Raw genomic sequence first — 25012 nt, forward strand, 5'->3', positions numbered from 1 at the left:
AAAAAAAAGAAATCATGACGAAAAATAAAAAAAGAATTTTAAAACAAACATTTGTACAGCACTTTATATTGACAAAACATTATTTCATTTGCTCATTAGAAAGTAATCCTGTGAGCCACTCAGAAGCTATATTCTCTGCTAGACAGCGTAACAGCAGAAATGCTGTTTATTATGTAACTACCAAAGCAAAATTTTATATACAAATAAAATACATATCAAAAGTGATTTAGAAACTCAAATATAAGTGAAAGTGTTCACTACTAAAAATATTAAAAGGAAAGAGAACCAACCATCTCTTTTAGAAGGTATATTAAATAGCTAAGAAAGTTACAAAGAAGAAATTTAGCATCAAAGTTTAAAGCTCAAAAAGTTCATAAAGTCATTTTGGTTTAAGAAGGCCCTCAGATCCTCATATAATATATACAAACTCATATGGTAAAGTCTTCATTATTCACACGAGATGAATGAACAAGGTCAAAAATCTGTGCACAAGTGGAGGCATCGTTACTGCTCACACACACGGTCCTGGTTTCCTGGTTCCAGCCTCTGTTCAGTGGTGCACTGGCAATTAATAGCTCTTCTGAAACTGCCTACAGTACAAAGGGAATTTTCATTTAGGGTTCCCCTCCCTTTTCATGTGCAGGATATTTCTGGAAGTATGTTTTCTTTTTCCATCCACTGAAAAGAGAATTAAGAAAATTCCAACATGCCTGCGTGTCAGCAAGTACTCTTTTTGGTCCAGGTACCAGAGGATGATGGATGAGCTTGTCAAGCCTACAGTAGCGGACAGAGGGAGTTGGCAGAAGTTCTGTGTTATTGAAAGAAATCTCAAATACTTATTTCATCTCCTCTATTAACTTTAATCACATTTTCAACATGCAGCCAAGAATGAGGCTTTGACAGTAAGCCATAAATTTACACAGGCAGGCATTGTCACTTTTCTGCAGGAGCAAAACTAAGATAACACAAGCGAGCTGGGTATTTTCTTTCTTGTGCCTTTCTTCACTGAAGAGCAATGAAAAAACACCTGAAAGTTCTATCTATACCTCACATTCATTTGCCATAAATCTCTTGAAATTATTGCATATAATTCTGCTTGGTTCATAGTAAATTAAAAAAAAAATCTATTTAGTTCCTCAATTAGACTGTTAAATGCAGACTTTTAAAGATCACAGTGATGACAGAATTGGTACATGTTTCATCATAATACACCTGCTTATGAGAACAGACGTTCAACACTAAAAAGGATTTACATTTAACATGGATCATTTGCCGTGTGGGCAAATACTTCTGGTTTACTCAGAGCCAGGATCTTTATACGGTTCCAGAGGGAGGCCTTGGCAGAATTTGCTGATTACTCATTAAATGGCTGAAACATGTAGAGACATTATTTATCTTACAAAGCTTACCCACAGCAAAAACAGACGTAAAAATGAGGTAAAGACTATGGGCAAGATTATGGTTCTTGGAAAGGTTAAAAGTCAACCGTGTTTCTGGTAAGCTTTTCCTTGTAAGCATGTTTTAAACAAAGCTGAAAACATGAAGTGTTGGAAGGCCACAATCTTAACAAGCATGTCTTGTTGTCCAGAGAAAACACAGCATTATACAACTTCTCCCAACAAGCCGCTCAGAGACCAGCAGGGCCCCATGTCACAGCAGAGAGGCGGTTCTGACGGTCCTCTCTCTTCAATACGATCTCTGCTCCCGGGACAGCTGTTTCTGTCTGCATTACTCATGGAATAACACTGTATACATTCCTTCACGAGCCAAGGAGGCCACGACAGGCAGACACCATCTCTGCCTTCTAAGCCGATAAACCAGCATCAACCCTGCCGAAGGATGAATTAAATTGCTTCCCCAAGAAGCCTGTACTTACGGTTAGTTCTCTGAGATAATCAATGGAAAGTAAGACTGGCCCACATCACCCGCGAGCACGTGGACACCGCTTTCCTCCAACTCCTTCCCCTTCGAATGATCATTTAGAGGCACTTGAAACTGGAAAGACGCGGCACTCCTCTAGGAAACAGGGAAGACTCCAGGAGAGGGCTCCGCCTTCCGACAGAGGAGTGCCATCGAATATATTGCTAAGCTTGAAGCGGAGGCTAAATGGTTTGGTGGGAGGTGTTTCTGCGGGGGCGGGGGATGTCAGTTTCTTCTCGTTCGTTTGTCGCTGCTGCGGCCCGCGTTCTCAGAAGGCTGAGAGCCTTGCCAGGCCCCGCTCCATCTCGGCGTACTGCGCTCGCAGCTTCTCCACGGCCTTCGTGTGCTCCTCGTCCACTTCCGCCTGCTTGCTGCGCTGCTCTGTCATGAAATCCTCCCACTGCGTCACGTGCTGTTTCTCACGAGCTATTAAAAGGTCACTATGAATCTGGGAAAGGAAAAGCTGAAAGTCAGGTGACATTTTTAAGACAGTTATTTTGCCATGCAGGGAGACAAAAATAATTTTATCTCTTGACATTTGCTCACTGCAGCATGACAATCAGCTTGTAAGTCGCAATGATAAAACTCCCCTAACAGTTTTAATGTCCAACAAGAAAACAACATATCAGATACATCTAAGGCTTCTCTTACTATGCCTAAACGTGGGCATTCACAGTTCTGAAATTTCAAAAATATCTAATATTTTAAACAACAGATCCAAACGCAATCCAAGTAAATTTACATACCTCTATTTCTCAAATTCCATTTAACTGCATATAATTTAAAATTAAAGAATATATGCCAAAAGAATCACTGTTGCAAGAAATTAAAATGCATGTCTTACACAAAATATCTTTTAGACACATTTAAAAGAACCACAGATTATTAATCAGTGGGCAAGAACTCAAGCAATCTCTTTAAGTTCAGTTCCAATTCTTAAACCAAATAAACACCAAAAGTATCGGGATCAAATATCTTAAGTTCAGAGATGTTCCTTACTATTTCTGGATGAGGACACTCGATGTTCTCTTTCATGGCCACTGAGCTCCTAAATCACACATGCAAAGGTAGGACTCGCTGACACCCAAACCTACGCCTTTTCTATCACCAATGCAAATCAATCATTTCAGGGAAGTTTTCACACAGATGGCTGAAAGTCTTACATACACACACATACACAAAGCTATTGCAAGAGTATTTTTCTGCCAATCTGATCTAAAGTTCCTCAGCACCAAGGCTTTCCAAGTAGAAAGAGGTCAGGAGTGAATCTGAAGTTTCAGTTAGAGTGAAACAACCCCCTCAAGTATACCCCTCGACCCACGGGGTCTGAGCAGTGGACTGTGGTGCAGAGAAACCAGGGTTGGGGTTTGCCGATCCAGTGCATTGGGGAAACAGGTTAGACAAAAGGCAAAACATGACTTTTTAACCTTTCAGCTTCAGAGGCGGTCATTCTTCAAAAGATAATAAAACATTAAGATTTCATTAAATTCTTTTCATGGAATTTTGGCAAAACTATTATATTCTAAGAGAAAAGCCATAGTCAGATAAGAAAAATGCAAATAAACTTTATCAAAATGATACCCTGGCATTAGCTGGAAATTAATTTCTAATAAGCACGGAGTATACTAACTAACCCTGCATGCTCAGAAGCAGGTTAAAAGTATTCTAAGCTGACAGGAGTGAAGGCCATCTCTTCCAGCTGTCAGGAAATGCGGTATGCTTAGCTACGACTTCCCGACTTCCCGACAGGGAGCCCAACTGCTCCTCCACCTGAAGCAGCAAAGATGCCCCCAAGCATATCTCAACAGGAGCTCGGCTTCTGGCCTAACAAGCCAGTGACTCTGTTTACAATTAAAAAGGACTCTCCCAAATAAGGGACAGGGTGGGTGGGAGGCAGGCTCACGAGGGAGGGGATATATGTATACTTATGGCTGATTCATGTTGTAGTACGGCAGAACCAACAGAACATTGTAAAACAATTATCCTCCAATTAAGGTCTCCCCTGTGGCTCAAACCGTAAAGAATCTGCCTGCAATGCAGGAGACCCAGGTTCGATCTCTGGGTTTGGGAAGATCCTCTGGAGAAGGGAACTGCAACCCACTCCAGTATTCTTGGCTAGAGAATCCCATGGACAGAGGAGCCTGGTGGGCTGCAGTCCATGGGGTTGCAGAGAGTGGGACACGACTGGGTGACTCACACTACTGCTACCCTCCAATTAAAAATAAAAACAAAAAAAAAAGGAACAATCTTTTGTAAACAGTGAGCTAACTTCAGACGACCATCTCCTGCGCGCAGTAATTCTGCTTTTAAGGTCAAATAAAGGGACTCTGTGTCAGTTTGAAACAAGGATTCCTCTGGCTGAAACAGTCTTGAAGAATCATAGTCTCATCTGTCCTTATGCTCAACAGATTCACACACAACCAACAGAAGAACACAATATAGGAATCAAACTATTTACCTGTAATAAGTAGTTAAAATAACCTGTAATAGGTAATTATGGTTTGCAGTTAAAATTTCTAGCAGCTACCAAAAATGTGCATCTTAAATTATACATTCAAAAGTTGATGTTCATGGTGGTGGGAGTAATTAGTATTTTTGGCGAGCAATCTGCAAAAATCTATCAAAACAGAAAGTGTAAATATTTATGGCTCAGTAATTTCTCTTGGATTAGCATTTCCCCTTCATTTTTATTAAAGAAGTATTACAGAGCGTAGAAACAAATTCAAACACAAGAATATGAAGGGACAGTCCCCCTCCTCTACCCCACATGCACATCAAATCCATTTCCTTTTTTCTAGTGCTGTTACTAGGCGGATGGCTATACTTGTAGACTTTTTCCTCTGTTGATACAAACATTTACTTAATAACAAAAGGGTCATATCACACGTGCTGGTCTGCATGTACAATTTTTCAGTAATGATACAATTCATACTAATGGCGCACCCAGCAGGAGCAGAGAGAGCTCTGCCTGAGCAGAGGCAACAAGAGGGCGCCCTGTCCGAGCAAAGCTTACATCAGTGACACACACAACAGAGACAGTGGATCTCCTTATCGCCAGGCACTGGCAGCGCTGAGTAAGGTCAGCGACACAGGACTCCTCCCCCCCAATCCTTCTTTGGTCTAAGTTCTAAACAATTGCTGAGGTTACAGCTGAAGTTCAGTAATACCCAAGTTTCAAACTAAGACAGTTTCATTGTTTACCCTTTAATAATAAACTCTGAAGTTAATTTAAGGGACTTCCAGTTTCAGAGCCAATCCTGGACAAACTGAGTCGCCTACACACGTTCATTTCCAAAGTAAACTCCAAGCAGTTCAGAATCATGTCACACGCTTTCCTTAGATGCTCAGCCCCTCTAACCCCTGGGCTACTCAATATTCTTGCGTTTAAAAAAAAAAAAGACAGCAGAGCAATTGTAGAAATAAAGCCTGAATTAGTTCAAATCTAGAATTCTACACGACAATGTTTACCTAAGTTCACATATTTTTACTCTGTACTTAAAATTTTTACCCTGTGGAGACTGGGACCCACTACAATGGTTTCCAAAGAAATAAAGATAGTATTGCAATTTCTAGAATTTACTGTGAAATGTGCTTTTTATGAATCTCTTCCAGACTTATGTTTAATACTTCCCCAAACTGTGTGTATTTTATCACAATTTAAAAAACTTCAAGTTTTGGGGTGGGTGGGGTTCCCAAATGAAATCAATTGCATACTCAAAGATGTAGACATGTTTGTTTTCTCAAGATAAAAGAAAACCCCATATTAAAAGAAAATAAAGGAAAAGTTTACTAAGGAGCTGTAACTCGGTACTAAAAGTAATCAGCTGTAAAGGTTTGTTTCTTTCTACAACACAGAAATAGTAATAATAACCCAGCTTCCTTATGTCCCCTTGGAGATAAATGTGAAGTCAGTCCTAAAGGCAAACTGTGTCCAGGACCAGGTCTATAAAAGAAGTGATGGACACATAAACATTTTTGCACGCTTTACTCTAAGTTGGTAATTCTCACCTGGGGGGTGACTCTGACACTCCTGTCTTCTGTCCCCCAGATTTTTGGTTATTACAATGCAGGTTGGGAGGAAGGGGTTATACTGGCATCTGGGGGGTAGTGGCCAAGGATGTGTAAACACCCTACACAGACTCTACAACAGAGATTTATCTGCTCCAAAATCTCAACAGTGCAGAGAGTGAAAAGCCTGGGTCTAAGGGAAAACTCTGAATAAACCAACGGCTGTCTAAAAGGTTCTTTGGAATATCTGTAAGCAATACATGCGCCTTTAATCTTACATATGCCTTATGCAGATAAATGAGAAAGTATTAACTGTCAGAATAACAAGTGCAGTTATTTTCAGTACTTAAAACACTATGTACGGTCACCCGGAGGGATCTGTGGGGTGCTGATTCCAGGACCCTCACGGATACCAAAGTCCGCAGATGCTCAAGGCCCATAGAGAAATGGTATAGGACACGGCATGTAATCCGTACGTAATCTTTTCACACATTTAAAGTCATCTCCAGATTATGCATAATACCTAATACAATGCAAACGCTACGCAAGTACAACGTAAGTGCTACAGACACAGCGGCCGGCATGTGGCAAATTGAAGTTCTGCTTTTTAGAACTTTCTGGAATTTAAAAAATATCCATTTAAAACATTCTGGTTGAATTGAGAACCAGTGGATACAGACAGCCTAGTGTACTAACCCACTACCTGCCCTCTCCAAACTCTATCAAGAGAAATATGTAAGCCACACTACCTCACTGCTCTCGTAACAAAACAAGAAGACTAAATCTCGTAAGTACTTGTGGACAAGACGAATCAAAGGATTCACATTCACTTAACTATCATCTCTAGCCTGACTGAACAGAACTTCAAAGGTGACGCTTGTGCGTGAACCTCAGTGTAGACTAGCTTTTGACGACTTATTCAAGTCGCTGAATTTTACCAGCCACGCGTCTTCACCCCACTCCTCTTACTGGCAGCACCTTGCATTAGTTACTAGTTTTTAAGGCCTATGTTGAATAGCTGGGGAAGGCGCACTGGTTGGTCGGAGTGTACTTTTAGGTATCAACTGCGGGAAATGTGACTTGGATGAATGACGTTTATCATGATTTACTTCCCACAGAATTCCACAAACTGTCTCGATATGAAAGCAGTGACGATTAAAGGCAATGGTCCATTTTATCCCATTACTACTCCCATCTTTCTTGTTCTGAGAGCCATTCAAATACACAAGATGCAGCCAAGGGAATAAGCAAGGCACAGTTCACGTTAGACTGTAAAATGCAGCTAGAGGTCAATTTTGCTTGGTACAGACTTGCTGGATGAGAAATTAAGCCTCACTTCTCTGTCTTGTATATATGTAGTCCCAAACCTCTGCCACACACAGTTTTGGCAAAACCAGGTATGATGGTCGAAAAAGAAAGACTTTAAGGATCCGTATTTCAAATGCTCTGCTAACTAGATAAGTACAAATAAAGATATTTCAATGTATTCTAAAATCCTGATTTTTAATGTGTATTCCATTTTAAAAAACAGTTCAATAACAATCTCTGAGGTAATACCTATACTTAAGAAGAAAATCCCCAAGGGCTTTACTATTTCTTGAGGCTCTTTTTTTTTAAACCAAGGGACAGTATCTTTTAATTTAGAAAATTATCAACAGGCAGGATTCTCAAGAACTTCACCAACTCTACAGACCACAGCAGGGCTCTTATCCAGAGTGACTGCCTGCATCTTAACCAAAGGATCGAGCTGGTGGGGGGAAAATGCCACCTGACATTTGGAGAGTAACACTATTTCACATAAATTACACAATACAATGTATCAGGTACAGAAACCATCAATCCACCCCGTGAGAACAACCAGCATTTGTGTTGAAGCTCAAGGGCTTACCCAAGGGCATATGGTTAGCTAACAAAGGCAAGCACCTAAAAATAGAAGATACTATGTATTTTTTTTCCCAATCTGGTAATTTGCCTCCTTAGACACTGTTAATACACCAAATGTGAAAAAAGTTCAAAGAATCAAGAAGAACCATCCATCCCCAATATAATTTAATTTTAGGTTAGTTCTGCTCAAGAATGGCAAGAATTGCCATTTTATCAAAATCAGAATTGCTCTGAGAACAAATGTCTTAGAAACAAAGATCAATAACGAGTGCACAGTCACATTAAAAAAAAGACTTTTTCATTTTTATTTTGAAAGCCCTGAGAACTGTGTATGTTACAGCCAGGGCTCTATCACAGTCTCCCCGATTCTCAAACACAAACATGTCCCTGGTGCTTCTGCAACAAACTGCTTCACATCTCACACCTGGTTCTCTGCGCTCCTCTCCGCAAAGACCCACGTGGACACTTCATGGGCCAGCTCCCTGGACCCCTGACCTCTCCCATCCATTGCTTCGCTCCCCCTGTCCCGTCCTACAGTATCTTTCTTCCCATCTTCCATCACTCGCATTCCTACACACGGGTCAAGGTTGGGCTGGGGCACCCCCATACTCCTAGTAAATACACTTTTTGCCCGGACCATGCACAGTTCCCCACAACGTTACGACAGGTCTTAACTTGATCCTACACTATATTAGTGTCACTGGTTTGGGATTCCTAGATCTTTAGCTTCTGTGTGTACAAAGTGCTTAAACTAAAATCTTTCAGCCCCAGTGGCACCTAGTCAAGTAGAGACCAGAGCAATACCTGTGGTCCAGCCGGGCCCCGCCCACCCCCGCCATGCTCTCTGGATACCGGGCGGTACGACGTCCTGACCTGCCCAACCAGCATGGCCCTGCCAGGTCACAGGTGTGCTGGCGAGAGCCCGGCTTCCCCTTGGCCCACTGGGATCCTGTTCCTCCCAGGCAGCCTTCCCACCTGGCTTAATCATCAAGTCCTTTTGGTAAGGCTTGATTCATCAAACTGCTGAATCTTTAAACTTCGTATCAACATTAAGAGTTGAACAGTAAGTTGAGAAATTTAAACCTGGGCAAGGTTCTTTTTTTTTTTTTTTTGCAGTGGCAGATCCATACCATTATCATGGATTAACCAACCACACACTGCAGAGAAATGGAGACAGTAATACTTGCTGATATACTACATGCAAAAAGGCAGTATTTTCCATATTTCTTAACAAGTATATTTCTACTGGCTTAGAGTAATAAATAAGTTATAAAAATTCTTTAAACTGAAAACACCAAAGTATCACAGGAACTTAAATTCTTGTGTTTTTCCACACCTGAATTTAGTTAAGATATAATTTAAATAAGCAAAGCACTACCCAGCAAGCGATTCACACACTCTCAGATTAGTCATTAAGGAGCCAGTCCACAGGCAGGAATGCCTCCTTCTCTAGAAAAAATATACATCATACACTCAAGGCTTCAGGCTCAAAGACTGCTGTTTCCAAGCTGGTGGGTATTTTCTGGTCCATGTAAAAGTCCTATTCTTTCTCCTCCTAGAGAGAAATCCATTTTCAGGGAAAAGATGGAAATGTTGAAAAGGGAAAAAAAGAAGTCTGCAATCTGAATTATAAAAATACAGAGTGCAACTATGTGACTTCACTGACTCAGCACATCTTCAATGAATCAGCCATTTTTTAATCTTTAAAAATCACTGCATGAAAGAAAACAAATTCAGAGGTGTGTGGTTTTTTTTTTAACCCAAAGTAACTGCTAATAATATGATGATAAAAGCCCTGGAGTTACAGGCTCCATTATCCAAAGGTTCCACTTTTACCTTTTTTCGCTCCTGTTCCCTCTGCTGGAGTCTACAGACGGTGTCAGTAGCTGCTTGCACTGAAATAAAACAGACAGTGGATTTTCAGTCACCAGCCCTTACTCAAGGGGAGACTTATCTGGATTAAAAAACAAAAGGACAAACAAAAAAACATTTGGATTGTCTTAGATCTCAAGAAACTACACCAAAAAGCTGGTTTTCTTCATGGCACGGTGGCTAAAAAGTGAAAAAAAAAGAAAGGATTTGGAATGGCATAATGAGAACCACTATCATTTGTGAGCCAAGGACATTTAGTACCAATTTCAATGACAAGTCATCAACAACCTCAAGATTCTCTGAAAAGATATAAAACACCTGATAAATGTATTATTCCCTTCCAACGGAGGCAGCCTTTACAGCGTCTCCGATTCGTCCACTCCCTCTCTCCTTTTCCTCATCCGTCCTGCTGCTCCCTTGCAGGCAGGACGTGATAGATACCCAGAGAGCTCCAATGACCCTCTGCTAGTCTTCTCGCCTCCTCTCCCATCCTTTCACTCACCCTGGCTGCCACTGCCAGACCCAGGCTTCTCTGGCCTGCTTGCTTTCGAGTCAGTTCCTTTTCAATGAATTGCAACAGCTGGTAATAATTACTGCAGCTAATTGCTGAGTATGACTGTGCCCAGAGCTGTGCTAAGTACTGTCCACGTTTCACTCCTCTCCACTCTCCTACTAGGTGAGGATCACCGTCCCATTTTATAGATTTTTGGCATCTATAAAAAAACTGAGGTGTGAAGAAGTGAAATGTCCGTAATGGCAGTAACGTGACTAACAGACACAGACAGCAGGACCTAAAATCAGACCCCAACTCTGCAGACTCAGCTCTCACCTTCAACACTCTACCCCTCTTACGGTTTCACTAAGGACAGTGGTCCATCACGCCAAACCTCTTCATTTCCCAGACCCATTTTATTTCTGCACACACGTTTCACTTACTTCACTGGCTGGCGTGCAGGCTGAGAGTCAGCCTCTGTCAGTTGCATCTAGAGCTGAGCTCTTATGCCCTGTGTAACTGCTCCGGGGCGTGTCTGCTTCCTCACTCACTCAGCCGTCTGTTAGGTGATTTCCTGAGCACCTACTAGGTGCTACCGCTGCTGCTCCTCACCTCTCAGAATCTTAGTTCCTTCATTTGTGAAATGAATGTAACGACTGGTGAGAGGACTTAAGAGCTGATAGGAGAGATAGGTAACGAAGTAGATAGCATGCTTAAAAACCACGGAGATTAACACTAATAGTAAAAGCCACTCAGAGCAGAGGTTCTTGCACATAGTAAGCAGTCAAGAAAGTTACTGCTACTATTATCCTACACCCTGGCCTCTCCCTAGGCAAAGTGCTTTCCTTATTCCTCTCCTCTAGTTATAATGTTTACGTTTCAAAAGCCTACTCCCACGTTTAGTCCCTTCATAGAGCCCTCCAGATGAATCCCTTCCCTATATGGATTTACTTATTTGAAATTCTTTTATCAGGCAGGTGTATATCCTACCACGTGACCTTGCATTGCCTCAAACAGAGGCTTCCCCAGCTGTTTCACAAGAACACCTTCTACCCACCCTGAGCCAGCCCCAGGGAGCTCAGAGCTCTGTGCAGGGCAGGCGCCGGGACTTCCTTCAAAAGAATGTTAGGCCCCTCCCTGGGGGAGCATGGCAAAGAGGAGGATGCCACTGCTGAAAAGTCGAGTTTTTATCAGTAGCCATTTGTTCTAGTCAAATCAAAGATAACACTGAAGTAAGAGTGAAGGTTCCCAATCATTGTTCTAAAGGAAAGCTGAAAACAAAACAAAATAGGAGTTGATTAGATCTGCCTTCTTTCTGTGGTATATTAATATTACATCATCTCTCCTGAGCAGTGGTTCCATCATTTCCTGTTTTCCCCCTTCCCCTGGTTCTGAACATAACTTTTAAAAAATCCATTTTATGGACTTTGGGTGCTTCATCATTTTCTGGGCTTAATCTAAGAGTTACAGGGACGTGACATTTATTTTGCCGTTTAAAAACTTAATTAGAATGCATCTGACGAAGGCACACTTTTCTTATCACAATTATCCTCGTACTTAGAATATCCATCTGTAGAAATCTCAGTCTCTGAAGTAACGTATTTTTTAACTTTTCATCCACATAACCAAAAAAAGGGTTGCTTTCCGAATTTAAGGAAACCTGCTTCCCTAAAATCTAAGAAAACTACCTTAGAAGTGACTACACTTTTCTTTTCCTTTTCATCTCAAGTCGAGACTCCACGAGGAAAAGGCTCATTTCCCTAACCTTTCCCGTCTCTTCTACGCCACGTTTAGGTTGTTCCTAATTCAACAGAAACAGGAACAGACTCTATGAAGAACCGAGACGCCTCATCCCACCCCGAGAAAGAGAAAGTGGGTTGACAAAATTCTTAGAACTCTAACACGCTTTAATTTGCAGAGAAACAGAGCAGGGGAGTAGGGAGAAAGGGATTCAATATGGGAGAGGCAGATAAGACAACGCATCCATCCTGAAAGAAAGCCTCGGCATTCTCCACAGATGCTCCCTAAGAAAAATAATCATACGAGTTTATTAAAAGACATCAGACACACGGCATGAAAAGTGAGACCGCAGAGCTAAGGAAACAAACAGAACGATAATCACATCATTATAGATCTAAAAACCAACCAAAACAGAGAGAAACTGAAGGAACCATGCTGAGGCTGAAGCTCCAGTACTGTGGCCACCTCATGCGAAGAGCTGACTCACTGGAAAAGACTCTGATGCTGGGAGGGATTGGGGGCAGGAGAAGGGGACCACAGAGGATGAGATGGCTGATGGCATCACTGACTCGATGGACGTGAGTCTGAGTGAACTCCGGGAGTTGGTGATGGACAGGGAGGCCTGGCGTGCTGCGATTCATGGGGCTGCAAAGAGTGGGACACGACTAAGCGACTGAACTGAACTGAAGACTAAACAGTTGGCAGCATTATTACTGCAGAACGGAAAGCAAATACTGTAAAGCCTCACTTGTAAACAAAGTTAGGGGTCACAACTGAGAGGCTGGAGGCGGAGAAGCAGAGGGAAGGGGTGAGGTCCTGAGGCTCCCCGCCCCTGGCACCTAACGCAGAAACAACGGCGCTCTAACTTCTGCCCGTCTTTTAATCATTATTTTTCTCTGAGTGATCTTTCAGCAACAACTCTCTCTTACAACAAAGAAACAATTATTTTAATGTATTTCCTTCAGTTTTACTTGAGATTCTGTTCTGCTAAATTCAAGTAAAATTTAAAAATTAATACCTTAACTTAAAAATTGCCCGAGCCCATTCTTACCAAAAGTTCTCTTTTGCCCCTCACACCTTCTCAACTATTCATTCAGTTAACACCTCCACTCAGCCTTGTATTTTGATATATATATACACAAAGATGTCGGCATGATAATTCACCAAAGTTAAAAACCAACGGTTATCTTTAGATAATTAAACTGATTTATTGCTTTCTTTTTCTTATTTTCTTATTACTACTTTCTTGTTACTTAGACATATATCCATGTGTTTAAATAATGAAAAATAAAGTTTTAAAAAGAGAGAGCAAGGCAGGAAGGGAGAGAAAATTCTTTCACTATGGCCTTGTTAGTTAACTTAAATTGAGAAACACCCTAGAGACCTTCTGTCCTTACCCTCTCAAAACACAGGACACCCTCTGTTCCTGGACAAACAACAGCATCAATGTGGGTTTGAGGGGAAGCCCCGAGTTTCTTCTAACACCTCTAATTTTAAACTTAGTTACTCATAAAACTCCTTTGATTTTGTAATTTGATATGTTTAAAAAATATTCTTTTTAGCAAACATCCTTCCACATTAAAACATTTGGCTTAATGCAAAAAGTGATAAAACACAAACATTTTACGACAGGACTTTTTTTTTTTTTTTTAAGTTAAAAACTCTGGTGTCCTGCTTGGCAATGAAGCTTGATTCCATACCCTAATTCCTGGCCATCAGACATTTTCTTGCAGATACATTTTTTAAGGTACAAAAACGTTTCAATTTTCTTACATCCTGGAAGGGAAATCCTGCACGCCCACCTTGCTGGGGAGGTTGATGCTCTGAACATCAAGGGCGACACACACTAATCACCTGATTTCTGAAACTGGGCGGCTTCCTCTCTCATCTCCACCTCCCACCAAACACCCTGGGAAATCCGTTTGGGCAGAGCGTGCGTTATGAAATGAAGCAATATTTAAAAAAAAAACACTGGCTTACATCTCTGGAGAACTTGGTTTAAGCTGTCTTGCATTGTTGCTCTACACGTCGGAAGAGTATGTTCATTTGTCTCACGGATCATATTCTTCAGATTTTCAAGAACTCGCATTTCTCGAAGACCACGTTTTTCCTTTTAAAAGAAAAGTACATAATTGTGCCTTAAATCTTAGCAATTACTTTCTGAGACTTCCACCCAAGTTCTGGTTGCTATGTTACTACTTATTACTGAAATTCATATAGCCTTCTAATTATTTGGCGATGACTGAGGTCACAACCTGGAGGTATTTTTTTTTAATTATGAAATGCTTCAAAAGTTGCAAATATGAGTCATATTTTCATACCAATGTTTAAAAATGGGCATAAGAAACACTAAAGGAATAAGAAGAGAGACCTAGATTCCATGCATTTCATCTGTGGCAAAGAAATTATCAGACTTTAAATTACACTTTGTTGTTATTATCATAAAGCTTCTATTATTATGCTCTGATTGCACTTCACTCAAATAAAAGTGTGTGGAAAAAGTAGCAACATGTGGGTTCTTCCCTGTGTAGACGAGAGTTATCACTCAGGGCCTGAGACCACCTTACAAAGGCCTGCCTGCATGGCTGGCCTTTGTGGGGACTGGGAACTTGCCCAGTCAACAGCCCCCAAGCAGGTAACACTTCCTGTGAACGACAAGACACCTCCCTCCTTCCAGGAGTCCAGAACTCTGATATGTGCCAGGCACAGGCTGTCTGCTTGTCGCGTCCCCAGTAAGAACCCTGGACCCCCAGGCTCAGATGAGCTTCCCTGGAAGACAACACATCACATGTTGTCACAACCCACTCCTGGGGGAGTAAAGCGTGCCTCGTATGACTCCGCCAGGTGAGACACCCTTGGAAGCTCCTGCTTGGCTTCCTCTAGACGCCTCCCCAGGCACCTGTTCCCTTTGTGAGTCTGCTGTGCCTCCTTCAGCCATGATAAACCTCAGGCACCAGCCTGCTGGTTAGTGCTGGTGAACTGATGCACTTGGGGGTGGTCCTGGGACCCGCAGCCCAGCCCCAGCTTCAGAAAGCTGAGCTTAACCCACCTTCCCACTTGGGTGGGCTCGACTGAGTGACTCGCTTCCAGAGAATAAAGTGGAGAATGAGAAAAACATAGACTTCAGGGTGGAGCCAACACAGGTGACTTCGTGAGTGACGTCATGACGACGGCATGCACCTCCCGAGGTGACGTGACCAGAGGGACGTGCTCCCTTGCTGGGACGCCTTCCCAGAGTGTGTCAGCCCCGTCTAATCCTAAGGAAAACATCAGACAGACCCAGACGGGGCCACACTCTGCAGGATACTGGCCAGAACTCAAGACTGTCAAGATCAAGAGAAACAAGGAAAGCCCAAAAATTGTCACAGACCAAAGCGGACTAGAGAGACATGCCGATTAAAAGCAGTGTGCTGCCCTGGATCAGGTCCCGGGACAGGAAGAGCGCTGTAATGGAAAACTGGTGAAATGCGCGCAAAGGCTGGTGTTTCATTAGCAGTAATGTTCTGGTGTCAGTTTCTTAGTTTTTACCGATGTAGCACAGTAATTAATATAAAAGATTAATAATGGGAGAAAGTGGGCGAGGGGTACACAAGACCTCTGTGCTGTATTAGTAAGTTTACTGTAAATCTTAAAATAATACAATGCAAAAAGTTCATTGAAAATGAAGCGTGGTAAATGTGATTATGAGGAAATAATGGTATAGTAGTTACTAGAGGTTTCGTTTTGAACCATCTTATGGAACAGCTGGGGTAAGATATTTTACTCTAATTTTAAACTTTTACAGAAGTTGAGAGGGAATGAAAGAATGAAGCTTGGTTTCTGATGTATAACACCCCATAAAGTTATAGATCTGGTGAACTTTTCTCAAATTGAAACTGATAACAAGCGCTCATATAATGTGCTTAAGACAGTACTTGGCACAAAACACTTAAAAATGTTAGCAATTATTCAAAGTATTAGTACAGTTATTATATTTTTACATTAAAGACGTAATAGTATCAGAGAGGAAATGAGAGACTGATGTAATATTTAAATTTTTCTTTCCTTCAAATAATAGTCCCACAAGTCCTAAAACCATACTGTGTATATATACATAAGTTTATGTCATATGGGGGATAGACTTTTTCCTTATATTTAGTAATGTGAGATACTTTTACAACCTAACCAAAATGAGAGATCAGATGTCAAGTGAAATTTTACTTTGTCCTGCCTTTCAAGGGATTTTCTCTTTAAGAAATCAACGTTCAAATGCATCAACATGAACCTTCCCAGCTCTCCTCATCACTGCACCTATCTGAGCAACCTTTTTCCTCCCTCCAATTTAATCCACATGCCTCCACTTTCTGTGTTTCTCTAGCATCTATGTTTCCTTCTCAGGTCAAACATCAGCCCCTCTTCTGAAAAGTTCCCTCCCAACGCAGTTGAGAGCTGTTCCCTCATGAGATCTCAATCACTGTGCTGAGTTTATCATTATAACCTCATCATCACAATCTGCTCTCTGCAGCTAGTAAATCCCTGGAGGAAGAGACTGTTTCTTATTTGTGTTTGCGTATCTGCTGAGGCAGACAGTTCTGGATCCGTTCCCCTCGTCTCTCTTCCTCTGAACACCCAAGTACCATTTGGTGGTGATCACCAGGCATTCCCGGAGTCACTGCGGTGGCGGTGTGCCTGCTCGGTCGTGTTCAACTCTTTCCGACCTCAAGGACTGTAACCCACCAGGCTCCTCTCACCCTGGGAACTTTCCAGGCAAGACCACTGCAGTGGGCTGCCATTTCCTCCGCCAGGGAATCTCTCCCACCCAGGGATCGAACCTGTGTTTCTTGCATCTCCTATGTGAGCAGGTGGATTCCTTACCACTGAGCCACCTGGGAAGCATTTGGTGGTGAAGGTGCCTGTAGAACAGATACCACCAGCCGCTTCCCACTTGCCTTCCCTTCTGCTGCAGGAAACGCACACGTGATGGCTGGCCTCCCGAAGCCACCGTGAGCAGCCCTGCTGGAGGAAAGGCTGAGGTCGTGGGGCTCTGGCCGCTGTGAGAGGAAAGGAGAGCCACTCTCTTCAGGGGTCTGTCCCTAGGAACCAAATACCTTCCTTCAGACACAGTCGGGTATATTCAGGAACTCTTGAGTAAAACAGAGAATGAAGCTTGCTAACGGTGAAGCAAGGAGCTGGCGCAGGACCGCAGGTCATGAACTGTGACCCGCGCGGGCCTCCCCTCTCAGAGGTCTGGCACCTCCTTACTCGCTGAGACCACCAGGCGGATGCACACCCGAGGGGCCCCGCCGGGATCTCTGTTCACAGCACTGACTGGAATCGGGGGAATGAAAGCGCTGTGCCAAGTCAGGAGCAAGACAGTGAAGGGTCCTGAAACACTAGCAAACACAAAAAGAGGGCCTACAGTATTATAGCAGGATGCCGAAAACTGAAGCAACGCTGCCACCGTGTGGCACTTACTCCTTTCTTTTGGAGACAAAATTTTATCAAGAACAAGATCATTGTTGCCAGGTGCATTAACTTTTAAAAATACAAAAACTACAAACAAGCTTCCCTTTAAACGTGAGCCGGTTTGCTTCAAGTGAACCACATTTAAATGGTCTAGAGAAGACGAAACTCAAGGAACCATGTTCGACGTCATGTAATAATCTAATGGAAAAGAATCTGAGAAACAATGTGTATGTGCATAACTCAATCCCTCTGCTGTGTGCCTGAAACACTGTTAATAACTGTACTTCAATAAATTAAAAAAAAAAAAAAAAGATGGGAAACTTCCAGGAAGCTCTGACAGCGCTCCTCACCCTTCCTCCAGGCCCAGCTGTGTGACTCAGGGAAGATCGCTTTCATTAAGTAGAGGAGGGCATTATTTGGGCCAAGAAAAGAGCTGTAAATAGCGCACATATCTAACTCTAAATCTCTAAAACACTCTCAGTGTCTCCCTCACAATTTGAAGGGGAAAGGTTAGAGTGTAACAGAAAAGGCAGCTGAGCCCGATGTAGAGGAATTTCCACTGAACTCCCAGAAAGACCGCCCCGGAGGTGACTGTGGGAGAGGCCAGGACCAGGGACCTTTCCTGAAGATGAGTGACGAGACAGGCAGCTGCAGGGAGCGCCAGCACAGTGACGAAACACTCTGAGCCCTTCAGACACCATTCTTCCGTGAGGACAGGAGTCAGCCCGGCTGCTTGGAGGGGCCTGGGTCTGTCTCGCCCACGGATACAGCGCTGGCTCCTAACTCGAGGTCTCCCGCAGAGTAAGTGCTCAGGACGCCCTGTTGGACCTTCTAAAACAAGCTTACGTCTGCCATTTCCAGTGTGAAAATGTTCTTCTTTAGTAAACAATCTCCTTCCCAGGTAGTGCTAGTGGTAAAGAATCCACCTCCCAATGCAAGCCACATCAGAGACGGGGGTTTGATCCCTGGGTCGGGAATATCCCCTGGATAAGGGAAGCAACCCACTCCAGCATTCTTGCCTGGGGGGAATCCCATGGACAGAGGGGCCTGGTGGGCTGCAGTCCATGGGGTCGCAAAGACTTGGACACAACTGAGCGCATGCACACACACAGGTCTTTAGGGACACATTTACAAACTTTAAAAAAAAACAAAAACTATTTAGTATTTCAAATTAGTCAGCCTGGCACAGCGGGGAGAAAGATGACGCATGGAAAAACCAATGCATGTTGGAAAAGCCAAGTTTCAGTCCAAGCTCTGCCAGCTGCTCCCCTGGATCATACTAGGTACCTTCAACACACCAGACACTCTTTCAGGCACTTGGATACAACAAAGCATAAGAACGGTTAACTGTCTGCATTCTCATGAAGGGCAACAGGCAATAAACAAACAGAGAGTAAGAAAAACATAGGTAGTAATAAGAGCTTATGGGAGGCAGAAGTCTACGGTGGTCCCTGAGACCCCCACCTCCAGATACAGCCTGTGCTGTGCTCTAAGCGGCGTCAACAGGACGAGAACTGAGAACTTCCAGAGGGTCAAGCTGGATTTAGAAAAGGCAGAGGAACCAGAGATCCAATTGCCAACATCCACTGGTTCATAGAAAAAGCAACAGAGTTCCAGAAAAACATCTGCTTCATTGACTATGCCAAAGCCTCTGGCTGTGTGATTCACAACAAACTGGAAAATTCTTAAAGAGATGGGAGTACCAGATCACCTTACCTGCCTCCTGAGAAATCTGTATGCAGGTCAATAACCTCAAATGTGCAGATGAAACCACCCTTATGGCAGAAAGTAAAGAGGCACTAAAGAGCCTCTTGATGAAAGTGAAAGAGAAGAGTGAAAAAGTTGGCTTAAAGCTCAACATTCAAAAAACTAACATCCTGGCATCTGGTCCCATCACTTCATGGCAAATAGATGAGGAAACAATGGAAACAGAGACAGACTTTATTTTCTTGGGCTCCAAAATCATCGAAGATGGTGACTGCAGCCATGAAATTAAAAGACACTTGCTCCTCGGAAGACAAGCTATGACCAACCTAAATAGCATATTAACAAGCAGAGACATTACTTTGCCGACAAGGGTCTGTCTAGTCAAAGCTATGGTTTTCCCACAGTCATGTACGGATATGAGAGTTGGACCATAAAGAAAGCTGAATTGATGGCTTTGAACTGTGGGGCTGGAGAAGACTCTTGAGAATCCCTTGGACCGCAACCAGCCCATCCTAAAGGAAACACTGGAAGGCCCGATGCTGAAGCTGAAGCTCCAATGCTTTGGCCCCCTGATGTGAAGAGCTGACTCATTAGAAAAGACCCTGATGCTGGGAAAGATTAAAGGCGGGAGAAGGGGACGTGCCACAGTCCATGGGGTTGCAAGGAACTGGACATGACTGAGCGACTGGGCAACAGCAACACTGCTCAGTCCTGCTGGACTCTGCGACCCCACGGACTGTGGCCCGCCAGGCTCCTCCGTCCATGGGATTCTCCAGGTAAGAATGCTGGAGTGGGTTGCCATTTCTCACTCCAGAGGACCTCCATGACCCAGGGTCAAACCCCTGTCTTCTGCATCAGCAGGCAGATTCCTTACAGCTGCACCACACGGAAAGCCCACAGACACCTGTCAGTTATTCAGTCAAACCCTAATGGAGGTCCTGCTGTGAAGCTACTCTACGGTTTACTTAAAGTCTCACATCAGCTGACTTTAAGGGAGATGATCCCAAGGAGGCCTGACTTCATCAGTGAGTCCTTAACAAGGCCGGGGCTCTTCTCGGCAAGAGACTTGAAGCAGGAAAGGGATTCCACCTGATGGGGTCTCCACTTGTTAAGTCTTTGAGTGAATGAGAGAGTAAGTGAAGGTCGCTCAGTTATGTCTAATTCTTTGCGACCCCATGGACTATACAGTCCATGGAATTCTCTAGGCTGGAATACTGGAATGGGTAGCCATTCCCTTCTCCAGGGGATCTTCCCAACCCTGGGACTGAACCCACGTCTCCCGCACTGCAGGGGATTCTTTACCAGCTGAGCCACAGGGAAGCCCGAATCTTTGAAGAGGAGACCATATGGCAAGGAAGGTGGGGGGCTTCTCGGAGCTGAGTGACTCCCAGATGACAGCAAGCAATGAAACGGGACCTCCGTCTACCTCAGTGAGGAAGTGAGTCCTGCCACAGTCACAGGAATCAGGAGGACCCTGAGCACCAAGTAACGATGGCGCCTGGCCCAGCCCCGGATTTTCACGCTGTAAGACCTCAAGCAGAGTACCCACCGCACTGTACCTAGACTTTCTTCTCACTAAGGAACCACCAACGATCTTTACATAGCAGGATAAGGGGACAGGGTCTAGTGAGTTTTCTGTGTGAGGGATAACTATTCTTATCCTGCAACAAAAGTAACGATGATGAAGAAAACCAACAGCCACCTTCAGGTACCAGAAAAGATTCCAAGAGACACACACCTTTCATCTTCACAACACTGTGAAGCATGTGTTCTGCAGACTCTGTGTCTGCTGAGCCCAGAAATGGTGTCCAGTGCAGCAGCCCTGTCCAGGGCCTCCTGAGTGCTCTGTACCAGAGGCTTTCTGGACTTGTAAAGGGTTTATGGAAACCCTCCCTCCTTTTGGCAGACCAAAGACTTCCTGCTTGGAGTCTCACGTGAAAATAAAATCCTGACTCACAGAGAATCACAAAATTGTTTGTGTGACACCATTAACCACCACCAACCTACGAGGAGCTTGGGGTGTTACTATGCAATGCACAATGAACCAATTATACATGTGCAAAACCATAGTCAAATGCAACAGGACGGCAGGCTGGTGCATCACGACTGTGGGGACAGAACGTAAGACGCTGGGTGGTAGATGGTCCAGCTAGAAAGACAGGGACCAGGTCACAACAGGATACTGGCTTTTGTCTATAGACAGAAAATGACATCCAAGGGTTTTAAACTCTCTGGCAGAGTTTCTTCGCCTGTCAATCCTACAGGAAATCAACCCTGAAAATTCACTGGAAGGACTGAAGCTGAAGCTGAAGCCGAAGCCGAAGCTCCAATACTTTGGCCACCTGATTCGAAGAGCCAACTCACTGGAAAAGACCCTGATGCTGGGAAAGATTGAAGGCAAAAGAAGAGGGCGGCAGAGGATGAGCTGGTTAGACAGTATTACTGACTCAATGAATTTGAGCAAACTCTGGGAGAGTGGAGGACAGAGGAGACGTACATGCTACAGTCCATGGGGTCACAAAGAGTTGGACATGACTGAGCGACTCAACAACTATTACTCTGGCAGCAGGGTGAAGACTAGATTTGACTGGGTTGATAGGGCAGGCATACCAGTCAGAAAGGATACATTTATGCAGTAATGTCTAGAAACTTGATCGCTGAATGTGACCTACAGGAGAGGGAATAGCCAGGGGTAATTCTCATGTTTTAACTTAAGAGCTTTGGGTAGATGCTGCTGCCTCAAATGAGAAAAAAAGAATACAGAAAAGGGGTCTGGAAAATTGACCCATCCATCTTTAAAATTTTTTTCTCTTTTTTTTTTAACTATACCTCATCTTACAGACAGAGAAGGCAATGGCACCCCACTCTAGTACTCTTGCCTGGAAAATCCCATGGATGGAGGAGCCTGGTGGGTTGCAGTCCATGGGGTCCCCAAGAGTCAGACATGACTGAGCGACTTTACTTTCACTTTTCACTTTTATCCATTGGAGAAGGAAATGGCAACCCACTCCAGTGTTCTTGCCTGGAGAATCCCAGGGACGGGGGAGCCTGGTGGGCTGCCGTCTATGGGGTCGCACAGAGTCGGACACGACTGAAGCGACTTAGCAGCAGCAGCAACATCTTAACAGAAGAAAAACTGAGCTCAACAGACAGTAAACAAGCCAAAGCAGACCCCAGACCTGGAGCCCGAGGCTCCTCCCACCTACACTTGTGCTCCCTCTATTCATGTCAATGTCTCTTAATAAGTTTTACACTGTATATTTTATGGACACAAGAACAGAAATCAGAGATTTTAAAACTAGAGAATTCCCCTTCTGTGTATTAACACACTAGCAGATCAGGGTGGTATTTTTGCAAAATGAGTTGCAAATACTCACTTCAAATTCTTTCACAAAATAACGGGTTTCACCTTGGATAACTGGTCTGTGATCTAAGAGCCTTGAATGAATTTCTCCAAGATCTGTAAAGAGAAAATGAAATTCACGGTCAATGCATTCTAAGTGGCACAATCTCTAGCTTGTTTCACACTTCCTGTTCCCCATAAACATATGCAGGTTAAAATTCAGTTCAGACCATGGATTATCCGGTTAGTAAATTGGTAAAGCCGTTTTGAGAACAATTAGGCAATATCTAATAAAGTGAAGGTATATACACTCATCAATTTCATACTGAGATTAAAATCCAGTTCAGACTATGGATTATCTCGTTGGTAAATCGCTAGTTTTGAGAGAGCAATTTGGCCACATCTAGTAAAGTTAGAAGACATGCACACCCAGCAATTTCATGCCTAAGTATGCGCCCTTGAAAAACCTCTTATACAAAAGACAGACAATGTATGATTGCTTACTACGGGACAAGGAAAGGAAAAAAAGGCGGGGCGGGGGGAACAACCTAATATACTCATGGATACTACTAAGCAGTGAATTTAAATGAATACAGTGGGGTAACATTTAATTAACATGGACAAATCCCACAAATAAAACGTCAAGCACAAAGGCAAATTTCAGAAGGATAAAGCGATTAATATAAACTTTCAAAACAGGTGGCTTCTACAAGGAAGCAGGAGGGGCTGGGTCGGTTTGCCGTTGCTGGGAGGCACCAGGCGCGGAGAAAAGGGGCGCACCCAGGCCAGGGTCCCCACCCCAGCCTGCCGCCAACGCGAGGCCGCCGGGGCTCGACCTGCGGCTCGGCCCCGGGTCAGAGGGAGCCGCCTGGTCGGTGGGGCTGCGCTGGGACCACCAGGCGAGAGCCCTGCTACGCCATACCCCTGATAATGAGGTGCGCCGGCGAGGGCGCGAACCCCAGAGAGTCCTTCTTCTTGCCGCCGCCGCCGCCGCTGCCACCCGGGGCGGCCTCGCAACCCACAGGGGTCTCGGTCCCACCGCCGCTCATCCCGACCAGCTCCGCCCACCCGCGACCGCGCTGCGCCTGCGCACACCTCCGCGGACTGCTCTCCCTGCGCGGGGCTTTGGCGTCATCAAAGGGTGTCGGGGAGCCGAGTCAACCCAGGGGCGGTTCCCGTAAGGGCACTACGGTGTAGCCAGTGACCTGACCTTGAAGGAAGCCGGTGCCGCCATGCTTGTTTAGGGCAGGTGCTGCCGGCAGAGGCTGTCTGAAAGTTAGAGCTAAACTTATTCCTTCTCCTTAAACCCGCTGGCAATGACAATCCACTCCAGTACTTTTGCCTGGAAAATCCCATGGATAGAGGAGCCTGGTGGGTTGCAGTCCATGAGCTAAGAGTTGGACACGACTGAGCGACTTCACTTTCACTTTTCACTTTCATGCATTGGAGAAGGAAATGGCAACCCACTCCAGTGTTCTTGCCTGGAGAATCCCAGGGACGGGGGAGCCTGGTGGGCTGCTGTCTGTGGGGTCGCACAGAGTTAGACATGACTGAAGCGACTTAGCAGCAGCAGCAGCAAACCCGCTGGAGAGGTTTGGAGAAGTTGGTGGAGAGGGAATTTAGTTATAGAATAATATTAATAATGTGTGTGTGTGTGTTACTCAGTCGTGTCCGACTATTTGCTACCCCATGGACTGTAGCCCGCCAGGCTCCTGTGTCTATGGGATTTTCCAGGCAAGAATACTGGAGTGGGTTGCCATTCCCTTCTCCAGGGAATGTTAATAGAGGCGTAAATATATTATGCGTACTGTTACCAGCCACCAGTATTTACAGAGGGTTTTGACGTGCCTGCTTTGCCACCTTGGTCATCATGCCAACCCTGGGGAACAGTTTTGTCATCTCCAATAAATGAGGAAATAGGTCTAGAGGTTAGTTTGCCCAGATCACTTCTCCGAGTCATTCATGCCCATGTAAAAAGCAAAAAGTGTCTGTTCTTGGCATCTGTATTTACAAAATCTCAACCAGTTGTTCTGTAGGCTAAGAGAAAACGCGTGTAATTATGGAAGGGACCGTTCCTGGCGAGGGTGCTTTGATTTGTAGTCGTGAAGAAACAAATCCACTGCTGACAAGAATCTAGTGCTGCTGTGTTCAGTTCAGTTCAGTCGCTCAGTCGCGTCCGACTCTTTGCGACCCCATGAATCGCAGCACGCCAGGCCTCCCTGTCCATCACCAACTCCAGGAGTTCACTCACACTCATGTCCATCGAGTCGGTGATGCCATCCAGCCATCTCATCCTCTGTCGTCCCCTTTTCCTCCTACCCCCAATCCCTCCCAGCATCAGGGTCTTTTCCAATGAGTCAACTCTTCGCATGAGGTGGCCGAAGTATTGGAGTTTCAGCTTCAGCATCAGTCCTCCAATGAACACCCAGGACTGATCTCCTTGAGGATGCACTGGTTGGATCTCCTTCCAGTCCAAGGGACTCTCAAGAGTCCTCTCCAACACCATAGTTCAAGAGCATCAATTCTTCAGTGCTCAGCTTTCTTCACAGTCCAACTTTCACATCCATACATGACCACTGGAAAAACCATTGCCTTGACTA

At 44.2% G+C, this 25012-nt stretch overlaps 1 protein-coding gene across 1 annotated transcript; it reads right to left on the reverse strand.

Annotated features, from left to right (window-relative positions):
- Positions 415-23513, reverse strand: BLOC1S5 (biogenesis of lysosomal organelles complex 1 subunit 5). Its single transcript, XM_013974166.2, has 5 exons — positions 23335-23513; positions 22447-22529; positions 13898-14027; positions 9649-9707; positions 415-2368 (listed from the first exon to the last, which is right to left on the reverse strand). Exons 1-5 carry the CDS (start codon positions 23459-23461, stop codon positions 2189-2191), a joined length of 579 nt encoding a protein of 192 aa, XP_013829620.2. The 5' UTR covers positions 23462-23513; the 3' UTR covers positions 415-2188.

This window comes from Capra hircus, chromosome 23, assembly GCF_001704415.2.
Source record: "Capra hircus breed San Clemente chromosome 23, ASM170441v1, whole genome shotgun sequence".
NCBI lineage: Eukaryota > Metazoa > Chordata > Mammalia > Artiodactyla > Bovidae > Capra > Capra hircus.

Coding starts and splice junctions, on each gene's coding strand:
- BLOC1S5 (XM_013974166.2), bottom strand. CDS start 23,461: ATGAGCGGCGGTGGGACCGAGACCCCTGTGGGTTGCGAGGCCGCCCCG. Junction 22,530..23,334: donor GGCGCACCTCATTATCAGGG/GTATGGCGTAGC, acceptor TTCTCTTTACAG/ATCTTGGAGAAATTCATTCA. Junction 2,369..9,648: donor GGGAACAGGAGCGAAAAAAG/GTAAAAGTGGAA, acceptor TTCCTTTCCCAG/ATTCATAGTGACCTTTTAAT.